Consider the following 10,520-nt stretch of genomic DNA (forward strand, 5'->3'; position numbering starts at 1 on the left):
AAAACAAAAAAACAAAAAAAAAAGAGGGAGAAAAAGGGGGGGGAGGGATGAAAGGAAGGAAGGAGGGAAGGAAGGAAGGAGGGAGGGAAGGGAGGAGGAAGGAAGGGAAGGAGGGAGGGAGGGAAGGAAGGAAGGAAGGAAGGAAGGAAGAATATGAGACAGAAGAGTGGAAGTGAAAGGAGTGGTCAGGTTTAGAGCCTGCCTGGGAGGTCAGACACATGACTGACTGGCAACCATATTGTTGGGAGAAGGAAGTTTTACAGAAAGTAAAAAAATGCAAGATGCTAGGGGCAGCCCAAAGCCTTAAAGAAAACATGTTTAGTAAGAAAGGCATGAAGAAGAAAAAGGGAAATTAGCTTCCCTGAAGAATTCAAGGGAAGTGAGCAAATAGCTAGCAAGTCCGTGTTCCCCCCAGCCTCCACCCCTGCAGGATTACAAGCAGGAAAAAGTCGCTATCTCATTAACACACTAGGTATTCTGCCCATCTATTTAGCATAACTCCCCCTTCCTAGGGGTGATCCTATGACCAATAATTGACCAGTTAAACTTACATAAAATGAAGGTGCTTGTGGTATTACAGTTAAACTTAGGGTTCATGACCTCATACACATAAATAATTGCAAATATTCCTAAAGCTTATATCAGCGCTGGTATGTTGACCTTTGTAGACGAGTATTTTTGTAGGTAGTTCATAGTCCCAAGAAAGCACCCCAAAGGTGAGTGATGTTATAAACAAGAGTAATCACAGTATAAACTAAGTGTAGGCCTGTTGCCATATGAGGTAGGGGAGCCAAAAATGACTACCAGAAAGAAGTCTTTCTTTCTGGACTTTGATTTTACTGAGAGAAAATCCTGTGTGGTTTTTAACAGCTAATATAATGCCTTCGTCGTCTCATCTCTTTGGCTTAGTGCCATGGAGACCACCAGTGCCAGTTCCTGGGAAGTCCTTCCACCATCCTTCATATCCTGGAACCATGCCTATGACTGCAGGAGTACCAGGTGGGGTGCACAATCAGTTCATACCTTTGCAGGTAAGAGCTAGAAGGAGTTGTGTTTTTTTAATGTTTATTATTTTTTAATTTTATTTTATGTGTATGAGTATTGCCTGCATGTATGTGAGTGCACCCATGTTGCTCAGTATTCACAGAGGTCAGAAGAGGGTGTTGGATCCCCTGGAACTGGGGTTATAGACAGTTGTTAGCCACCATGTGGGTGCTGGGAATTGAACCCAGGTCCTCTGCAAAAACAGCCAGTGCTCTTAATCACTGAGCCATCTCTCCAGCCGTATAAATATTTTTAGTATTTAGTTTATGTTTAATTATGTGTATGAAGGGGGTATGTCCACATGCTTACAGGTACTGCTGAGGCCAAAGGCATTGGATTCCCTGGAGCTGGAGTTAGAGGCAGTTGTGAGTTGCTCATTTGTAGGTTCTGAAAACCCACAGGCTTTCTGCAACAGTAGTACAGGCTTTTAACCACTGAGTCATCCCTGCAGCCCCTATTATAAATACTTTGTTGCAACTAAATTATTTGCATTATTAAAATCTTATTTGGAGATTGTTAAGTGGAAAGTCACAAATCAGAAGTGATTGGCAGATACTAGCAATGTAGTTTATGGTATTTTCTGGCAGGTTTTAATAATGCTTTTATTCCTTAAAGGTTACAAAGAAAAGGGTTGCAAACAAAAAGAATTTTGAGAGTAAAGAAGCCCAGAGTTCCTCTCAAGCCACACCACTTCAGACTAGCAAGCCAGGATCTTCTGAAGCCACCAAAATGATTCCACAGAAAAGTACACCAGCCTCTCCAAAGTCCTCTCAGGTTGCTCAGCCTGTGTCTCCTCAAGTTGAAACTGCCTCCCAAGGCCACAGTGCATCTCACCAGAAGTCAGCACCGAGTTCTTCCTCAAGAAGAAAATCAAGGAAACTGGCTGTCAATTTTAGTGTTTCTAAACCTTCTGAATAAATTTGGTACCTTGGAATTCATTTATTTTATTTCCATCTACCTTTTTATAAATTGGTATCTATGTGTCAGAAGTGTACTATTTTAGAATATGTTCGAATTGAATATTTTTTATTTTTATCAGGCACTTTTCATGCTATTTAAGACTATATCAAATTGTGCACTTTAAATGTGTGCGATCTGTTGTATATCAATGATACCTCAATAAAGCTGTAAAAAAAAAATGCCTAAATTAAGTCTTGTATTAGATTACATAGGCATGGTGATTCATGCCTATAATCCCAGCACTCGAAAAGCTGAGCCAGGAAGATTGCCACAAGTTCAAGGCCAGCCGGGGCTTCCTAGTGAATCCCAGGCTCTGCTTCAGAAACCAAAACAATCGAATAATTGTCGTGGGCTAAACGTTAAAATACACCACTCCACTCACTGGCTTCCCCTTGGAGGCATTCTTGAACAATGACTTAGACATCATATTAGTGATAGTAATAAGCTTTTTTTACACTGTTATTGAGGAATAATTAAATGCAGCATGAAAATTAGGCCTCAAATATAATTTCCTAAATGTGGATTTATTTCTCTTTTTAATAATGTAGCAAAATGCTGAGGAGAGTGTCTCTTACCCTGTGTATCATTATTACTCTGCTGTCCTCAGACCCACTATGTGTTATTATTCTGCTGTCCTCAGACCCACTATGTGTTATTACCCTGCTGTCCTCAGACCCACTGTGAAGCAATCATACTGGTGCTGCTTCTGCCAATTCTGCTTTATTCTAAATTCTGTACCAAAGCAACTTTACAATACTGTTCACAAGATTTCATCTAACTGCTTAGTACTATAAATAGCAACTAGGTTTGAATGATTATGAATTTGGGGTTATTCAAGAACCAGCATTAATAATTTCTAATAAAATTAAGCTTCAAAATCTACAGGGTACAGTAATTACAAATTAGCCTTTTAATAAAGTACAAAATATGAATCACTTTATTTAAATTGTGGGGGGGTTTGTAGACTTTTGTTTATGTGTTTTTGTTCTTTTGAGACAGGGTCTCATTATATAGCCCTGGTTGGCCTGGTACTTGCTGTGTAGCCCAGGCTGACCTGATACTCATGGCAGTCCTCCAAAGTCCTGGGATTACAGGCGTGTATCACCACACCCAGCTGGTATGGCTTTTTGCCTGCTTGCTTAATGTATATGAAAGCTCATTGTTGTCCTCCATATATAATGCTTCCTGGGACTGATAACATTTTGAACTTTTTTAAAATTCTAAGATGTGTGTTTGTGATGTACATTATCTACCACCTGTCCCATTCTAGTTGTGTATTTTAGCATTTGCTGAACTCGGTAATACCACACTTTATGTCTTTGCATGTCAAGCGTGGATGTGTGTTGTTCAAGCTGTTGAAATGATTTAGAATTTATGAAAATGTCTCAGTGACATCAGAGCCTGCATTTATATATAAACATGTATTTATCTTTTAGTTTTGTGATATGCTTCTATTTTTAAGGAGGAAAGTTATACTTTTTTAAAAGTAGGAACCACAATCTTTGTATGGAGCTGCTTGTTACTATATCTGATTTCATTGGCTCAGTGAAAACTGCCAAAAGGCTTAAAGTAGTTTGATTTGTTTTTAAAATACTGGTATTAAACTAAATGAATTCCTTTCTCTAACTGCTGACTCCAGAGTTTGTCTAAATGCTGGCGGGATAATTGGAGATTAGTGGTGCCTTGGCGTAAGAGATGAGTGCTCTTTACCTTCATTTCACATACTCATGAGTTTCTGTGTCTTTGCTTTCTATCAATATCCTGTTTAGGTGTTTGCCAATGGCCAGCACTTCCTTTTTCTCTACATGTAGTGGGACACTGAGGGGTAAGACTCAAGCAGTTCAGTGTTTATTGCTTCACAAACCCTCTGTTTTGAAAGGAAACATCTGCTTTGCAGACTCAAGGAAAAAGTTAAGTTGTGACAATGTTAACTTCTTCCAACTCTGAAGCATATTAAATTTGTTATCTCACGTAAATGTGGTTCACCATTCAGGAACTACCCCCTGGCTTCCTCCTTCTGTGTACCACATCTGCTAAGCACGGAGGAAGGAGGGCATGCCTTTTGAGAATTCATGAGAAATTTCATAAACACAATGTCATTGAGCCTCTGAGGATATTTCTCCAAAACCTAAGCACAGCAAGCTAGTAATTCTACATGGAGAGCCAGTGAGAGTGTTTTCCTTCCTTTTGTAAGAAGTAGATTATCCTAAAGGGCAAGCTCGAAGAGGAAATAGACCAGGAGAGAGCTCCATATTAGTGGACAGTGTCTTGGTTCCCTTCCCCTATAACCCTATTCCAGACTTGGGCCTGATGGCAGGAAATATGTGCCCCCTGGAGGATGTCAGAGCCAAGACTGTCCTAACCATGGAATAGCTGTGAGGAGACTGGATCCATGCTTGGTGGGGGCTAGTGCACCTTTGAAAATAGTTAAGACTGTGGGAACCTTACACTTTTCCCTTTTGGAGGGAACAGTCTGAAACAGGTTCCCCCCACCCCCAAAAAAAGAATTTTAAAAAGATGCTCATTCAGTGGTTGAATCTGGGAGGTTTGGTTTTGGTTTGGTTTGGTGTTTTGTTTTTTTTTTTGGTCTTTTTGAGACAGGGTCCCCTTGCAGCCCCAGCTGGCCTGGAACTCACTATGTAGACCAGGCAGGCCTTGAACTCACAGAGGTCTGCCTGCCTCTGCCTCCCAAGTGTTGGGACTACAGGCGTGCACTGCCATGCCCAGCAAATGTGGGAGGTTTTTGTGGCAATGGTTTGAGCACAGAAGGAAAGAGCTCCCCGCCCCCCAAATTGCCTCGTGTTTCCATATAACTAGGAAAAACGATTAAGCTTTCCTCTCCTCACTGGAAATTATTGTAAACATTCTTGTTCAACAAGTCTTTCCTTAATAAAAAGAAAAAGTAAGCTAATTTAAAGATGAGTTCTTCAGTTATTGTCTCTTCACAGTTTCCTACATTACCTTGTCACTGCCATTTGACAGATAAGATGTGTTCATTGATTGAAACACTTCATTAATTGTATGGTCAAGCATCTAAACCTCGGTTGCTTAGAAATTTAATTTCCTTTGAGTCTTAGTTTCATAAAAGTTTTTCCTTAGCTGGGCATGGTAGTGCACGTCTCTAATCCCAGAACTCTGGAAGCTGAGGTGGGACTGTGAGGTTCAAGACCAGCCTGGACTATGTAGACCCTGTCTAGAAAAAATACTTTCCTTGCTCTTCAAGGCAGTAAGTAGTGAAGACTGTACTTTTTCTCCTTCTTCCCCATAATTACTGGACGGGATAAAGAATTATTGATGCAGTTTCCTTTTCTATGATCAGATAATCGATTTGGCTTTAAACAAATCTAGATTTAGTCTTAAGGGGAGGAGGCAGAGAGGGAAACAGTTAAGTAAGACTGAGTAGCATTTTCAGACTTTAATACACTTTTCTATCTCAAGCTCTTTTATTCATTTTTAATCATCTGTATTAACAAATTTTTCTCATACTGATTATCTAATTTTTACCTTATATGATAGACCTCTGCAGATCTCCACCAGCACCCATGCTAGCATGCTTCCCCTTATTAACATCTGATTTAAGGCACCTGATCTAATGCCTCAGATTTTGAGCTTGCTCTATTTCTTAGTGACATCTTGCTTCCAAGTTTCGTTTTTATTATAGAAGATAATCTGTTAGAAATTACTATGAAAGGCATTTTGTATCTTTTTTTAAAAAAAATCACAAAAATGCATTGTCCTTTTTGTAGACAGTGACAGTACTCAAGCTACACTGTTGCTTGTATGTGGTTTTTTTTTTTTTTCCAATAAAATGGTCTTTTTTACAGGCATTCCCTTTGCTAGTAAGAATAAAGCTTAAATTTTTAGAATGTTATTCAGAGGACTTAATTCATATGTCATTAGACATCCTCATCTCCCTCCAGGGAGCAATAACAGGCAGCCAGGCAGCAGCAGTTCTCCAGCAACAGAGAAGGGCAGGCAGGCCTCAACCCAGCATCACAGATCCTTCTTTTTGAAAGAGAAGGGTGTGAAGAAAACAGTTGAGGTGTCAAGAAGGTTGAGAATCCACATGCCACTGGGTGGTACTGTCTTGCTCCTCAGTGCATCAGTGTCTCAAGAGCAGGTGAAGGAGACTTCTTTCCAATAGGTGCATTTTTTTTAACACAGTGAAACCTATAAAAACTAATATTTCCCAACAGTAGTCCTAATAATACTGCTTATTTCCTCAGTTGATATACTATTAAGCTGTCCAGGCTAGGTAATTAAGTTTATGAAGCTGTTTTAAGAATTTGAAGCCAAATTATCATACTGTTTCTCATGAAATGATAGGAACCAGAATTTGCTCTAGTTTGCATAAATGCTCCCCGCCAGCTATGTACCCCTTGAAGTCCTCCTGCCTCTGCCTCCTAAATTCTGGGATTACAAGAGTATGCCCACATGCCCAGTGCTTTAAGCTCTTTTATTCCTATCTTTATAGTGTGTGTGTGTGTGTGTGTGTGTGTGTGTGTGTGTTGGATTTTTTTTAATTTTTTGCCTCAAATATATTTCCTTTTGCTTACACGAATTCTTTGAGAGTGTGAATTAATTTTAACACAAGTAATAGGTGGTGTACTGTGTGATCAATGTATTTAACATTTTCTTGTTTTAAACTGTAATTTCATACTTCTATACCTTAATTGATTTCTTTCCTCACATAACTATTTTATAAGCAACTGGAATTTTTCATTAGGTCTTATACAGAGCAGTATTTTATTAAAAATTCAAAAGGGAAGACTTCTATGTGCTCATTTTGTAATTTTGATTTTAAATACCTTTACGTGGTATGTCAGTTATGTTTAGAGTGTTTTAAACTAGCATTGGAATGGACTCCAAATGTATTTTTATGTTGTACATTTGTAAATTTGTAGCATGAAGTTAGCCTATAAGTATTGTGCAGAGGGATTTTAAAATACAAGAGTCACTGAAACTTTAACCATCTATATGTTAAGTGCTCTATGGTTTTAATTAAAGATTTAAAAATAGTTTCATAAGCTTTTTTTAAATAATTTTGTGTGTTGGTATCAAAACTAAAAACAATATCTTTTATCCTAACCCCACTATCCTTTTGGTTTGGTCCTTGTTTTGATTCAAGGCAGGGTCTCATTATGTAGCCATGCTGATTTCAAAATACAGGATCCTCCTGCCTCAGACTCTTGGGTGCTGACATAACAGGCCTGTGCTACCATGCCCAACCAGGCTCTCCTTATGCATCTCTATCTTGATGCTACATTACATCATTTATGGGTTGATGGGGAAAACCTGAATTATAGAATCAGGTGACTATGATTCAGATCTTGGCCCTACATCTTATTATTTGTAAATAGGTCATCTTACCATTGGCAAGTGATGTAAGGTTTATGTCTCAGACTCTGCATCTCCTAAAGAAAGGAAACAGCACCTCCTGTTCTATTAATGCGCACAAAGTCCCACATACATAGCAGATGCTCTACAGGAATTAGTGATAAGAATTGACCACCTGAATGCTCAGATCTGTTAGCTGAGTCCCATATACACCCAAGATCTTCTGTACCGTGGGGCTGTGGGGCTGTGACCCTCTGCAGGTCAGGTCTCTGCTGATCCATCTGCAGGGGGTGCAAGTCATGAAGGTAGGCTGCCCCTGCTGGACTGTTGGTTGATAACTTGTCTTAGAGAATCTGGATTCGAAGGTGGCATGCTGACCTCTGTAGGGTAGGCTCTTAACACACCCTAGGCCAGTAGTCACTCAGATCTAAATAGGTTTAGACAAGCAAAACAGCTTTGGCAACCGAAGTTTGCTATGATTCACCTGCAGCCTACTGTCAAAAAACTAATGCCAGTTAAATTCTCTAAACTTGGAAAGAGGCGTTCAGAATTCCCAGTGCGTATGGAACACCAGTTCTTACAGTTTGGCTCCAGGAGTTTTGTAGCTTTTGTGGTTTTGCTTTTGGGATGTTGTTTGTCTCTTGCAGGGGGATAGGAAGGTGGGGTGGGGAGAGTGAGACAGGATCTTTATAGTTGGAACTCACCTTGTATCTAAACTCACAGGCCTGTCTCAACCCCACAAGTTCTGGGATTATAGGCATGCACCATCAGGCAGGTTCCAGGAGTTTCTATGTTTCATTATGTTATGATTTGTATGTAAAATGTCTCCCACAGCCTCATGTATTTGAACATTTGACCCCCAGATGGTGGCATTTTTTAAATAAATTTTTTTAATTAAATTTTTTGTGTATTTCATACAGAACAGCTCAAAAACTCTCATCTTTTTACCCCCGTCCTCACTGGCACTCTCCCATAGCCCCCCCCCACACACACACACTGGAGCCCATATACTCAGGCATCCCTGTCAAGCCCACTGGATTATCAGTATCCCCAGCCGTTCCCCAGTGCAAGTCTGTCCACTAAGTCTAGTCAGTCTCTCTAGAGTCCCTTGTTTTAGGAAGATCAGCTCCTCTTCATCCAAGAGCAATCAATTGCCAACATTCCTTCAGATAAGATTGAGGTCTGCTGTTAGTTTTCCCAGTTCTATGCTGGGTTATTGTCTGCCTGAGTTTGCATGGGATCCATGTATGCTGACACCATTGCCATAGAATCATATGAGCAGGTTCCCAGGAGCTTGTAGGACTCCATTTCCATATGGTCATGAGCCTCTTCCCTGGCTCTTACAACCTTTCCAACCCCTCTTCACGGTGGTCCCTGAGCCTTGGGTGGGAGAAGTTTAATAAAGGATCCTATCCAAGGACCAGCATTCGGTAGACTTTTGATCTCTACACTTTGGCTATTTGTGACCTTTTGTGTTCTTGGCCCTCCGCTGCATGAGAAAGCTTCATTATTGAGAACCAAGAGATTCATTAGTGTCCTTTTCATTATCCTGATTCTGTGTTCCATGAGCCTTAGGTGTAGAAGTTGCATTGTAGATGTGTCACCTAGGCCTGGGCAATTCATAGACAATATCCGTGTGTGCTCAGTTGTGGTACTTGGTAGTAGTCTCTGACTGGTGCAAAATGAGCTTCTTTGATGAGTGGTGACTGGGATATTTGTCTGTAAATACAAGGATACATATTTTGCACATAGTAAAAAATCACATTAGCAATGTGACAGTCTTGAGTTTTCTCTAAGATCTATGGCCACTCCAGCCATGTGTATTATTAGGTTATGTTTACAGTACCACAGTTCAGTTTCCTGCCTTTGAGTGGGCGTTTAGTCAAATTAGGTAGCTGTTGATTGCCAGTGGGCGTTATTAGGTAGCTGTTGATTGCTCCCAAGATGCCACTACTGCCCAGTGACATATGCTGTGCTGGCCACTGATGTGGTTATTTGGTCTTGAAACTGGTGCTGGATCATCCATTGATGTTTTCCGTTTTCCCCTTCACAGCACTCTCCAAAGCTCTGAGAGCTGCCTTCAGGGGAAGTGGTTGCAGGTCAGTTGCAGTTCTATTGCTCCAAATCCTGTGTCTGAAGAATGTTCTGTCTTCGGCAGTAGGGTCTTACCTTCAAGTTCTGGGAGGCCATCAAGGGCTATGGCAAGAGACTGAGTAATTTTGGGAGTCTCTTGGACCATCCTGGCCAACAACTCGAAGGAAGGTTTCTCCTGCCTGGCACTGTTTCTTGTTATGTAGCCTTCAGTTATGCACAAAGACTCACATAGAGATGAGTCTCTGCCACTGTAGGGGACGGTATCTGAGAATAAAACTCAGCAAGAACACGGGTCAAGAGGCATGAAGCAAAAGACAGCGCATACACCCAAACCCACAAATGAAACACCCCCCAGTCCCCATGTTTTTCTTACTCTATGGTTACAGCTGCCACTGGACAGCTCAGACTCATGAATAAAAGATATTCCTCTTTTTATTTAAATTTAAAGCCAGTTTGAATTGTATTTCAATTTTGTAATTGTAACTCAAGTGAATCCTTTAATGATCTCAGTCTCAGTTTTCACATCTGCAGAAGCTACTCAGTGTTTCTGTAACCTTAGAAGATGATCCACTTGACACAGGGTAACAGCATAGCACCTGCTTCTGCTCAGGGTTGTCTTTTTAGAATTAGTTATAATGTATAGACATTAGTAAGCTTATTAGATACTTGTCTGTATCTCTGTGTACTTTCTCCATGGTAAAATTTTTCTCTAAGTTACTACGTAGACTATATATGTGTTAAAGATTGCCAACCAGAGAGTGTGATCATGTATATGATATGTTATATATATGCATATATAATTTATATATCATTGACTTGTTTTCCTGATCTTCTTGGTCAACAGTGTGTCCTAGTTAATCTTGAGATATCCCTGTTGGCTAGAAAGACACTCATGTTTTCTTAGACGTTAAGTGTTTTTTCTTATCATTGAAATCTGAAGTGCAGAAATAAAAACAGTTCAATTTTTTTCTCCTTGGCTTCTCACTGCAGTATAACATAATTTGGCTGAAATAATGAGATTCAATTGCTCATGAGTAAGCCACAGTTTAAACAGTGACAGTTGTGCAGTGTTTGTTGCTAGATCC

General features: G+C 40.1%; 1 protein-coding gene across 3 annotated transcripts in view; it reads left to right on the forward strand.

The window, feature by feature from the left end:
• Nucleotides 1–3,630, forward strand: part of Xrn1 (5'-3' exoribonuclease 1) — a gene marked incomplete in the record, with an annotated part of 152,837 nt that extends 149,207 nt beyond the window's left edge. The window contains 2 exon segments of one of the 3 annotated variants that reach the window (XM_029557814.1): nucleotides 871–1,031; nucleotides 1,660–1,962. In XM_029557814.1, coding sequence (XP_029413674.1) covers nucleotides 871–1,031; nucleotides 1,660–1,962 — 464 coding nt within the window. 3 annotated transcript variants of the gene reach the window in all.
• Between the last annotated feature and the right edge of the window lie 6,890 nt (nucleotides 3,631–10,520).

Source organism: Nannospalax galili, unplaced genomic scaffold, assembly GCF_000622305.1.
Source record: "Nannospalax galili isolate Female #2095 unplaced genomic scaffold, S.galili_v1.0 scaffold708, whole genome shotgun sequence".
Lineage (NCBI taxonomy): Eukaryota > Metazoa > Chordata > Mammalia > Rodentia > Spalacidae > Nannospalax > Nannospalax galili.